The following is an 11,502-nucleotide window of genomic DNA, read 5'->3' as shown; positions in this document are numbered from 1 at the left end:
CACGATCACTGTCCTGGTCAGGTGGTCGATAATAGATCCCTAATGTTGTATTCTTATTCGAGCAGGAAATTACTATCCATAGAGATTTTATGGAACATGTGGATTCACTTAAGATTTTTACTTCATTTGATTCTACATTTTCTTTCACGTGTAGTGCCACTTCTCCCCCCACCCCGCCACACAACCTGTTCTGTTCTTCCGATATAGTTTGTACCCCAGAATGATTATGTTCCATTGATTGTCTTCAGTCCACCAGCTTTCTGTGATGCCTATTATATCAATATCCTCCTTTATCGCGAGGCACTCTAGTTCACCCATCTTATTTACCCCTTTCAGGAATCTGATTTGTCTTGTGTACCCCCAAGTTTCACCTCAATTAAACTACTTGCTTACAAGATCAGACAAAAACACAAAAGTGTCACAGCACATTACTAAGTGCTCACTTTCTCATTTTTACCATATAGTTATAAAATAAATCAATTGGAATACAAATATTGTAATTACATTTCAGTGCGTAGTATATAGAGCAGTGTAAACAAGTCATTGGCTGTATGAAATTTTAGTTTGAACTGACTTTGCTATTGCTTTTTATGTAGCCTGTTGTAAAACTAGGCAAATATCTAGATGAGTTGATGTACCCTTTGGAAGACTTGTGTACCCCCGGCTGAGAACCACTGATGTAGAGACTATTTAGCCGTTTTCTCCCTGCAAGGCTCCTGAGATTTGGTGTCTTTTTCCATGCTCCCCTCCTCCCTCAAACACATTTAGCCCTGGCAAACAAAGTGCGACTTGAGTAGCAGCAGGTTTGGGTTTTGTATCAAATGGTGCTTCTGAACAATGAAACAGAAGTCTAGATTACTAGATACCAATTGCTACATTCTGATGTACTATTTTTAAAATTTGGCAGCCCTTGTTTTGTTAGGACAGAACAGCAGAATCCCACAGAGAAAGACTCATTCCCATATCAAGACATGTGGTACTTAGAAGACTCGCACTAGAAAGTTTTAGAAACAGGAGTAAGAGTTACCACATGTGTAGCATCCAGCTACATTGTGATGCAAGTTGGTGGGTAGATGACAGCAGCTTTGCTCTAGTTACCACACTGGATTAGGAAGTTATGTAGCTGGTAAGTGAAGTAGCATAAAGTGATCTTTATGTCTGCACAAGAGAAAGCGGTGTCTGAAGTTGCAATAGATTTGGCACATCTGAGGGCTAGCTGCAAACTAACTACAGTATTGAGGATTCCTTCCACAATCAAGGATAAAATAGCTTTCAACTAATACGGAAAATAGATTTTTCCTCCTTTAGTGTTCAGACATCGTTTGTAAGCAGTGACATGTTTCAGTTGGTTGGCTTAGTCACTTTCTTCGCAAAGGACTTGCCAATGGAAAAACCAAGCAAGAGCAGAAGTCTGATGGGTGCTTCAGCTTTTTTTTTTTTTATTGATGCACATAGTTGTGCTCTACAACCCAATACACCTGTTACAGTAAATAACTTGTCCAGATTTACAACATAGGAGAATGTTCTCAGGAAACAGGACTACTCAACTCAGACAGATATGCTACACTGCAGTAGGAGCAAAGGGAGCTCTCAGCAGCACAGGAAGTGGAAATGCAGCACTCAACCCTTTAAAGGCAAACCCCCTGTTTTATCCTTGTTCTATTTCTCCCTGCTGCCCATAAATGACAAACTAAGTGACTTAGAAGGAACCCAGGCCTGAATTGCATCTTAGACTTTGGTCTGTGCTGGAGGTTTCGATCACTGTTTTCCAGGTATACTGGAACCCTGGAGTCGTTCTCTCCATTTGCACTGGGAGGGGGATACACAGTAGTATGTCTCATGGAAGTTGCTATTTTAGGACTTAAAGGGTTAAGCACATCTTAATCTTTCATCAACATCCATTGGTGGTAGATACACAATGTATCTGTAGTGGAGTTTAAATTATGGAGTGCAACGAGCCACTGTAAATCTGGAGGGGGAGACAAGAAGACTAGTTTACATACTGCAAGTGTGGCTACATAGACCCATGACTTAATCTATCACAGCTCCTAAACTGGAGTGCATTGGTGACAGAGTACAAGTTTGCAGAGTGGGAGTAATTAGGAGGACATGGCAGAGAAGGGAGGCATTAAATTATGCCGTTGATTATCTGAACCTACAGGGTACAGAGCTGTACTCTGCCTGTTGCAGAGTGTTAACACTGGAACTCTGACAATCACCTTGTTATTGCCTCCTTACCCTGCACTCCTGAGAAAGGTGCAGGGAAAGGCATAGTAGTCACCCTTAAGGTAGTATCCAGTCTACAAAGAGGGGGATGAGCAGCACAAGTTCAGTCACCATGCAGGAATTTCATACAGCAACTCCCAACTACTTCAGGGCAGAATCACCTTAGGGGAAAAAGGCCATTTACTTTTCAAAAACTAAAACATTTCAAGTATTCTTTTAGAGTGACTTAAAGGTCCTCCTTCCCCCTCTGCTGCATTTGGTGGTGTTTAGCAACCTATATCCACTCTACACACGGATAACATTGCAAGCAATTGCCAGCCTAATGCAAGGGGGTAGAGCAGAGGAGAAGAAAGTGAGGGAAGGGGGAAGAGGGAAGGTGTTGCTGGGGAGTTTGAGAGTTGGTGTTCATGGAACTGGCACCACACGCATGGTGTTGGTGTAGCCGGACCCAGGGCGCCATCCTGTAAGTACAATGACAAGATCGCCAGTCTTGAAGAAGCCACGTGCTTTGCCTGGAAGAGAAAGATTTGTGAATATCTGCAAATCAAGTTCATGCTAACAGTTCTATTAGATGCCATAATGTCCAGTAGACTCAGTATCACTAGGTTTTAGGATGTCTACCACAACAAGTCTGCATCCAGAGACCAGGAATACCATTGCTTTCTTGTAAGTCCAAATGTAATATAGAGGGGGCTACCAGAGCAAACCACATGGATTTAGTAGCTCTGTTGGACCTCATTTAGCCCTAGTAGCTGCTCTTTACATTCCAAGGCATTCACATACCCCCTCATGCCACAAGATGGCATCATTACACCAGGCTGAGGGACTCAGGTTTCCCTCAGCTGTCCTAGCAATAAGAGCACTTCAACTAATCATGGTTTGATCCACACTGGAAAGAGACAGGACACCTCACCTCTCTCCTACACCATTTGTTCCTTCTGGAGACCTTAAGCTCAGCTACAGGTGCCGCCACTAGACGAGATTCCAGTTCATATGGCCCATTTTGAACTTTGGTGTTGGGCCTTTGTCAGTTAATACAAAGTGCACTGTAACAGTGGGAGGAGCTACCCTTTACCTCAGCCCTAGGTTGGTTTGGTTTTTTAAAAAAAGGCAAATAAAGGTGGCCACTCACCAGACAGACCAGTAAGCATTTGTCTGTACAGCTTTCCATTAGAGCTATTAAAAAAAATCAAGGCCTATTGTGAAGGGGGAGCAGTTTTTAATATGAAGTTATCAGTCTGAGTACCAGATCTGGATAAGGAGGTGTGATTGTAGGCGGCCCATTCATCTGTCACAAGCAGTATTTCTTCTCATTAACAGCCTTAAGGCTCTGCCAGAAGGCAAAAGATGCCCCAAACTAGAGGTTTTTGAAGGGGTAGTTCTTCCATAAGCTATCAGTTACCTGACCAGAGTAAAGATAAAGCAACATAACTCACCAACATTCATGCCCAGGTTAACTCTGAGATCCACATCCTCAGCCCATGCATCAAGGGTGGGTTCTTTGCACAACACAGGGAAAATGCCACGGTACAGATGGGCCTGGCGTGCTGTCTGTCCATTACGAGTCACAGCAATGATGGGAGCACGTGGACGGAACCTGGACACCAGGTGAGCAGATCTGATAGGAGGGAGAACAAAATGGAAGGTAGGATTAACCTCCAAAAGCATCCCATATATGGCAGCTCAACAGAAGCTTGAGAAACTTCAATTGTTCACAGCAAGTGTAGTGTACAGAAGACAAGATCAGAGCAATGATCATGGCTCTTATAAGTAGGTGCTATCTCCACTTATGTGGAGACTGAGTGGCATGGACACAGCTAATGGTAAACACTGCTTGGGTATTTTGCAGTTTGGCCAGGAAGACTACTTGCAATAAAAATCCATGCAAGAGAGTCAAGGTTTACATCAAGTTTAGTTTGAAGGCCAGGCTAGTTCTCATTCCCCCGACTTACAAGAATAGAGGACATGCTACACAGCATCCTTTCCTGGAAGGACTGCCTCAGGTCCACACCATCTGTCTTGCTTTAGGGCATAGCAAACCATCTGTTGGAGTGGGGAGTCACTTCCCTCTTCTCCCCAAGCCTGTTGTCATGCCACTTCAGTTTTTTAGAGTTTCCGGAAACTTCACTCTACACTTAAGGTGGATGTTTCCAGCACTGGGCGTTTTAGTTCTGTTGGCAGTAATGTCAAGGTGGGCCGATATTGAGACACACTTATTTTGCTGCCCTTCTGTTGTGTCAGTCACGTGGTTTTGACCCTTTGGCACTTCAGGCAGCATGCATGGATCCTGTTCTCTTCAGAGCAAAACAGTGAAGGTTTGGCCTGAGTGCTCCTCTTTTCAAGGGCAGGAGAAAAGAACTAAAATCTTCCAAATATCACCACTATGCTATTAAGGTTGACAAGGAAGAAACCCTAAGTTTAAAAATCACTGCAAATAAACTGCAAGGGGATGTAAGTAGTGGTGACAGCTTGCCAGATAGGAGTGTGGGGTTTGCTTGCCGGTTTCTGTCTAGTTTTCATTTAAGCATATCTGATCATAGGGTTAGCTGGAGTCTCTTGCTCCCAGGGCTGGCAAAGGCAATATTCAGTCCCTGGTGTGGGAGAAGGCATGCATTGTTGCAAAAAAACCCAGCCATTTTGGTGAGTCGTTGGCATTTCCAGAGCATCCACAGAGTTCAGCTAATTTGCCTGGGAGAGTTGTGGCAGAATTTGCAGTCACAAGAAATCAAATTCTTCTGAGGGATCTAGAATCCTTTCCCTTGAAGGGTGTGTGGGTGTAGGCAGGTAGAAGGAATGACTTCTGCTGCATCATACCTTGTGCACAGTCACTGAAGTGTTAACAGAAAGAACAGGAGTACTTGTGGCATCTTAGAGACTAAAATTTAAGGTGCCACAAGTACTCCTGTTCTTTTTGTGGATACAGACTAACACGGCTGCTACTCTGAAGTGTAGACAGGAGACTTGCTAGAGCAGGCTATTTTAAAGGCAATCACTGGAAGCCACTGTTAGAGGGGAAACTGTAGGGAAAAACCTAGGGACCTCTAAGTTTTTTTTTTTTTTTTAAAACTGATTCAAGCACAGCTCAGGTCAGATACATATGGAGCAATCCCCTTTTCACCTGCTTAAAGATGAATACAGATAACGTAATAGGCCTATCCTGCTATGATCTGTTGCACAACTTTGTTTTTATGCAAAGATCTGGAAGCAAATATGGTAAAAAGTGGAAATATTTATGTGGGACATCTAGTAACTATGGGATGGTAAGCACAAATGGTCTTTATTCATAGTCTCCAGCAGCAGAAGCTGGAGCAGTGGTAAAGGTGCCACCCCTTCCTACTGGGAGGGAAGTTAAATTCTGGAAGGTGGTGTGTGCTCAGAGATTAAGCAGAATCTGTCAGGAACTGAAAAAGGCCATGATATCTATAGTTATATTTTACTGCTCAACATGTAGCAGAGAACAGGATTATATGGTGCACAATTGTGTTTCAACTAGATTCTTATGGTTCAGGTCTCGTGAATCAAACTTCAGCAAAGCTGCTTCACGCTAAAGATTTTCAGTCAAAGTTTGTTGCTTACAAGACAGCAGTGCCAGTTTCATCAACCCAGCCTCTCTCACAAAAACCTTTCTACTGTGAGAGAAGCTTTCCAGTGGCTCAAGGGGACCCAGGTATTCAGAGGATGTAACAGAATCCAGAGCTAAAAATATTCAAATATCAAAGGTCAGATCTCTTCAGAAAGGTCAAGTGTAAGGCTGACTGGAACCCTTTATACAGAAACATTGGAAGCACAAGTACAAGAAGGATGCAAACTCTCATGCTTACAGCTATTCCCTGTTCTGCAGAAATAAAGCAAGCACCAGCTTGAAAATTTCCTTAAAGAAAAGAATTCACAACCGGCCCAGTTCTTGACGCAGAATATTTGCTGAGTATGTTTAGAGGACATCTGCTATGCTACTACTTGCTGGGTCCAGATTCAGGGTGAGACTTCATAATGCCCATCTAGAGGGCCACCAGGTTTTTTTTTTTTTTTGGGGGGGGGGGGGGGAGAAGAGGGGCTGGAGAACCAAAAAACCCCTTATGATTAGCCAAGACTTGCTTTGAGAGGAGCAATTCAGTTCTCAGTTTAGAGAAACTAGAAGCTGATGAGCTGGGGTTTAAGACCATTTACTGTGCTTTCCTGCATTTTCTAGACACAGGGTCTATTAAGTGACCTTAATAGCATTAACATTTGTCAAATCCCAAGATATTCCAGGGTGCTGTTCCATGAACTAGTATCTTGCACACTGTTGGCACAAAGCAGTGGAAGCCACTGCAGGAAACAGGCATTGGGTGAACCTAGTATTAAGAGGCATATTCCACAGATTTGTCTGTTGGATACTTTAGTCTAAGATCACAGTGGATTCTAGATAATAAAGAAAGGCCTATACACCCAAGCAGGATAGACATTAGGAAGTGTTAACTGACAAAAGGGAACAAGCTTCTGTATTTTTAGCCTCCTGTTTAAACAAGCCTTTCTTTAAGCCAGGCCTGTGTTTGAAGTCTACTGTATGGTCACAGGACTAGAAGACCGGAGGATTCGATAGTCTAATAATGGTTTAGCCAGTGATACCATGTCAGGCAGGTCTTTACTTTTGCTGGCATTGTAGTCAACCCAGCTGGAAATGTGGGCTGAAAGATATTGCCTTATTCAAAAAGCTCGATTCTGCATCCAGTGAACTTCTGACCTACTGTCAAACTTCAAGATTTCTCTGGTTAAAGTCACTATAAACAAACTTTCAAAAGTTGTTTCCTGTCAAAGTTTTCCAGCCAGCTTTACTGGCAACAAAGACGCAATTTTATCAGCAGAAAAAAATATTTTACATGCTTGGTGCTGATGCCAAGATGGTTGAGGAATGCTGAAGAACTGAATTAGACTAAATATCTACAGATTTCTGAAATGTTGGTCCATCTTCTTGGTTGAACTGGGTATTGCAGACTGATGACATTAGCTTTAAAGTCGCCTGGTTTTCTGGCTGCTTCAGGATTACCATTTCATTCATTCTTAAAAACACACTTTTGAAGGCGTCCTTTTCCCCCACCCCGGTCACTGAAGTCCATTTCACTTGAGGGAACCTTTCACCTCCTACCTTCCAGACTTGGTGAGGACGATAATAGCCCCACTGCAGCACTTGAAGGAAGCTTCTACAGCGCCAACAGCGGCGGCTTCCGTAGGGTCACGGTTCAGAGGGGCCAACCGGCGTAGTTCCTCAAACAATTGCCTGTGAAAGATGGCGGCTTCGGCCTCGCGAGCAATCTATAAGAGCAACACGCATTCGGGGAATACAACATTCGTGTCAGTCAGCGCTCAGGTGACACAGGATAAGGTGAGGTGCCATGCCCGGCAGGATGTCAATAGCATAACCTTTGTTTTGATATTCAGAAGATCTACCTATCCATTTTATACTAGCAAGTCCAGATTAGTGTATGGTACCATGCTGGTGGCGGTCATCTGTTTAGCCAAGCATACTGCTTGTGCATCAAATTAGCAATTGGGGTATGCTATTTAGTAAACATTCATCCACTAGATAATTGATATCAAGAGGTTTCTCTTCTGAATTCTGTGACACCTGCCAAGTCACCCCACCCAGCCTGGCCAGCACACTCTTCACATCCATGCCCAACTGCCAGGCACTCTTGCTCTGCTTCTACCTACCTCCAATCCTGCTGTACTACAAGGATGATGTAAACTCAGATTCTGCTAGTGTATGCCAAGTTGAAGTTTTGAACTGTAAGAGCTGCTCACAGGATGTGTACTACTGTGTTCTAGTGGAACGTATTTCTACCCATTGAAACATGGCCTGAAGCACAAGAAGTTTGTCTTGGTTAGATCATCTCTAACCCACACTCTGTGGAGTGAAAATGCTTATTTATCTTTAGAGCCTAAGTCTTTCTTGCCCTCTCTGAGCCCTACCTGCCAGACTCGGTCAGAACTATCAGAGCTGGAGCTAAGCACTTAAAAGAGGCCTCCACAGCGCCTACAGCCATGGCATCAGCAGGGTCTCTGTTGTTAGCAGTGATGCGGAAAAGTTCTTCAAACAGCTGACGGTGAAAAATTGCGGCCTCAGCCTCGCGAGCGATCTGCAGGCCGGGGTAAGAGGGAGGGAGAAGAAAGGAGTGACAGAAAGAAGGAAATAGATACACCAGAGTAATGTGATATTGAGTTAATTTGCTTAATTGTCATAGTCATGCAGGCAAAGAATATTAGAGGTAGGGTTGTGAAACTTCCTTTGGCTCGGAGGTTAAGATTTAATACAGACAAACATGATTAGAATTCTAACAGTGCCAAGGCTAGTGGACATTCAGGTCCATTTCCTACAGCTAGTTTGTACATCAGATCATGTGTTTTCAGAATGGGACCTTTTATGCTACATTATTTTGATAGCTTTACAGTCATGCTGCCCCAGGGCTTGAAGTCAGGCTACATTTTTTGAATTGTCTGCACTTGTTTAGGCTAAGGAAGGTGTGTGTGGGGGGCACTTCCTTACGAAAACTGCTCTTCTAATTATATGATGAGGGCATGTCTACATGGTGGGATAATGTACTTTATGGGGTATGATTTCTAAAGCATATGTGTGGCACATTCATTGGTTGATGCAGACACTGCTGGTGCACACTAAGCTCCGTGGTGCAATTTTATGTAGTATTGTTTTAAACAGTACTATGTTAAGTGCACCAATTAATGTACAACAGTGCACTTTAGAAATCACTCCCCCATAGAATGTAGACAAGCCTCAAGTGTCAGCTTGCTGTAGGTCTTGCTTCTGCACTTTTCCAGAGGCTCAACTTTTAGGTGTGCCAGAGAACAGACAGTAGTAGAATGCATGGTATATGTTGCTTCAGGGATGCATGTGTGTTCACCCCCACCTTCTAATGGCCCAGAGCACTGTTAGAATAATCTTTTATACAAGAACAATCCAATTGTGAACAATGCCACCATCTTCCATCTCATTCTTTATAAGCAAAGAAGGTGGGCTCATTATGGTTTGGCTGTTACTTAGAGAAGAGCCAAGAAACTTAATCTTTACAGTTGCACCACCCTACCCTTTAGTAATACTGTTTACAGTATAGAAACAAGTCTTCCTTATATGGTTTTCTCTAAAAAAATGTAGAGTACAGAAACCCTCATTTAATGTTTGTATGTACTCAACTTAGTCAAGTGTACAACTACAGAAGACACTTCTAGTTTTTATTCATAGAATGAAGGTGTCATGAGAAGCTTCCGCATCCAGGTTACAGACAGTCCATGGATATTCCAAGTGAGTTTGTACAATAATCTAGGAATCTTATACAGGTCAGTAAGTATGCCTAAGAGAAAGCATTTAAGACAAGAATTCTTGTCTGACTAGGCAATGCTAGTCCTTCACAACCATATAAAGAAGGCTTGCAGAGTTTACTAGAAAAGCATGCAGAAAAGTTGATAATCTCTTCAAGAGGACTAGCTGAAGTTATTTATAGCAAGCAAGAAAAATGGAGGCTTTAGACAGACTAAATCCATCTAAATAGAGATACTTCACTCTATGGCACTTTCCAGGTGAGGACAAGCACTTTACAAATGTTAATGAATTGCCACTGTTATCCTCATCTTATAACTTAATTTTTTTCATCTAAGTGGCTTGTCTAGATATCCCAGAGGATATGGAAATCCTGAGTCCAAGTCTCCAGCCACAAGATCCTTTGTAACAATAATTCAGACTGAGACACCTAAATCAGGGATTCTCAACCTTTTTCTTTCTGAGGCTCCAACATGCTATGAAAACTTCATGGCCCACCTGTGCCACAATTGTTTTTCTGCATATAAAAGCTAAGGCCAGTGTTAGGAGGTAGAAAGCAGGGCAACTGCCCGGTGCCTCATGCCACAGGGGGCCTTGCGAAGCCAAGTTGCTCAGGCTTTAGCTTCAGCCCTGAGTGGTGGGACTTAGAGCCTGGGCTTCAGCCCCAGGTGATGTGGGCTTCTGCCCTGGGCCCAAGCAGGTCTAATGCCAGCCCTGCTTGGTGGACCACCTGAAACTTGCTCATGGTCCCAAGTGTGCCACAGACCTCTGGTTGAGAACCACTGACCTAGATTACATTATAATGCAAATTAAATGCAATAAAAGCCACAGTATTAGCTGCAAGTTTTCATTACATTGGGTTTAAACTTGTTAGATAAAAAGGGGGATAAAGGTTCCACCTCATATAGCATACTCCAAACATGGAAACCCGGAGCCTACAGTATATCTTCATTTCTTGAATCAAAGGCAGGCAGCTTTGGGCAACATTCAACATAAGCTTGAGTTTACCAAAAGGCTCCCTGCTATATAAGAGGTTTTTATAGATTAACTCACCCCCTCCCCTCTTTAAGTTAGTCCCTTCCAAAGATCCATGGCAAATCATTCACGTTGATCCATTAACATTTTCCCTACTGGGGATGTTTACCAGCTTTCTCCAAGTTTGTGGTAGGATGTGACCACATCCTTAATTGTGTGGGGTGGGGTACAAAGGCATTTAGACTTAGCGCTAGTCTATATTGGCAATGCTAAAGCGCTGATGTAACAGCGCTTTAACGTGGCTTGTGTAGTCATGGCAGAGAGCTCTCCCAGCACTCTAAAAAACAAACAAAAAACCCACCTCCATGAAGGGCGTAGCTACCAGTGCTGGGGCACTGTTTACACTGGCGCTTTACAGCGCTGAAACTTGCTGCGCTCAGGGGGGTGTTTTTTCACTCCCCTGAGCAAGTAAGTTGCAGCACTGTAAATTGCCAGTGTAGACAAGCCCTTAATCTAAACTACATATTTACTTCGGTATAGCTACATTACTTAGAGGTGTGAAAAATCCATACTCTTGAGTGACATATTATACAGACCATAACCCTCTGTGTAGACAGCACCATGTCAGCAGCAGAAATTCTCCCACTGTGAGAAGCGGTCACTATTAAGCCAACGGGAGACAGCTCTGTTGGCTTAGAGTATCTTCAGCAGATGTGCTGCAGCTTCGTCAATGTAAGTCTGTAGAGCAGACCTGCCCTTAGGATTTGTCTACACTGCCCTTCTGTTTGGGCAATGGATTACATTAATGTGAACTAGGAATCTTAGTATGCACTCACTGCATACACATGGAAGAGTTACTGCAAAGCACTTTGGTGTGTGCTATTAACTCCCCTGTAGTCCAAACTGCAGGGCAGTATAGACATAGCCCTACTTTCTTTGAATTTAATTGAGCTCTTTGGACAAACTGGCAAGGACAGAGTTTCAAGATTTGT

At 43.2% G+C, this 11,502-nt stretch overlaps 1 protein-coding gene across 3 annotated transcripts in view; it reads right to left on the bottom strand.

Moving 5' to 3' along the window:
• Positions 1 to 1,412: 1,412 nt before the first annotated feature.
• PKM (pyruvate kinase M1/2) overlaps positions 1,413 to 11,502 on the bottom strand; it is a 40,888-nt gene continuing 30,798 nt past the window's right edge. For 2 of the 3 annotated variants that reach the window (XM_034784868.1, XM_034784870.1), the window contains exons 9-11: positions 7,352 to 7,518; positions 3,663 to 3,844; positions 1,413 to 2,738 (exon numbers count right to left, since the gene is read on the bottom strand). In XM_034784868.1, coding sequence (XP_034640759.1) covers positions 2,632 to 2,738; positions 3,663 to 3,844; positions 7,352 to 7,518 — 456 coding nt within the window. In that variant the 3' untranslated portion in view covers positions 1,413 to 2,631. Of the gene's footprint in view, positions 2,739 to 3,662; positions 3,845 to 7,351; positions 7,519 to 8,175; positions 8,343 to 11,502 lie in introns of all 3 variants that reach the window. The other variant, XM_034784869.1, reaches the window with a different exon arrangement.

This window comes from Trachemys scripta, chromosome 10, assembly GCF_013100865.1.
Source record: "Trachemys scripta elegans isolate TJP31775 chromosome 10, CAS_Tse_1.0, whole genome shotgun sequence".
NCBI lineage: Eukaryota > Metazoa > Chordata > Testudines > Emydidae > Trachemys > Trachemys scripta.
The sequence above is the reverse complement of the archived record's forward strand: the minus strand, read 5'-3'. Positions and strand labels throughout refer to the sequence as shown.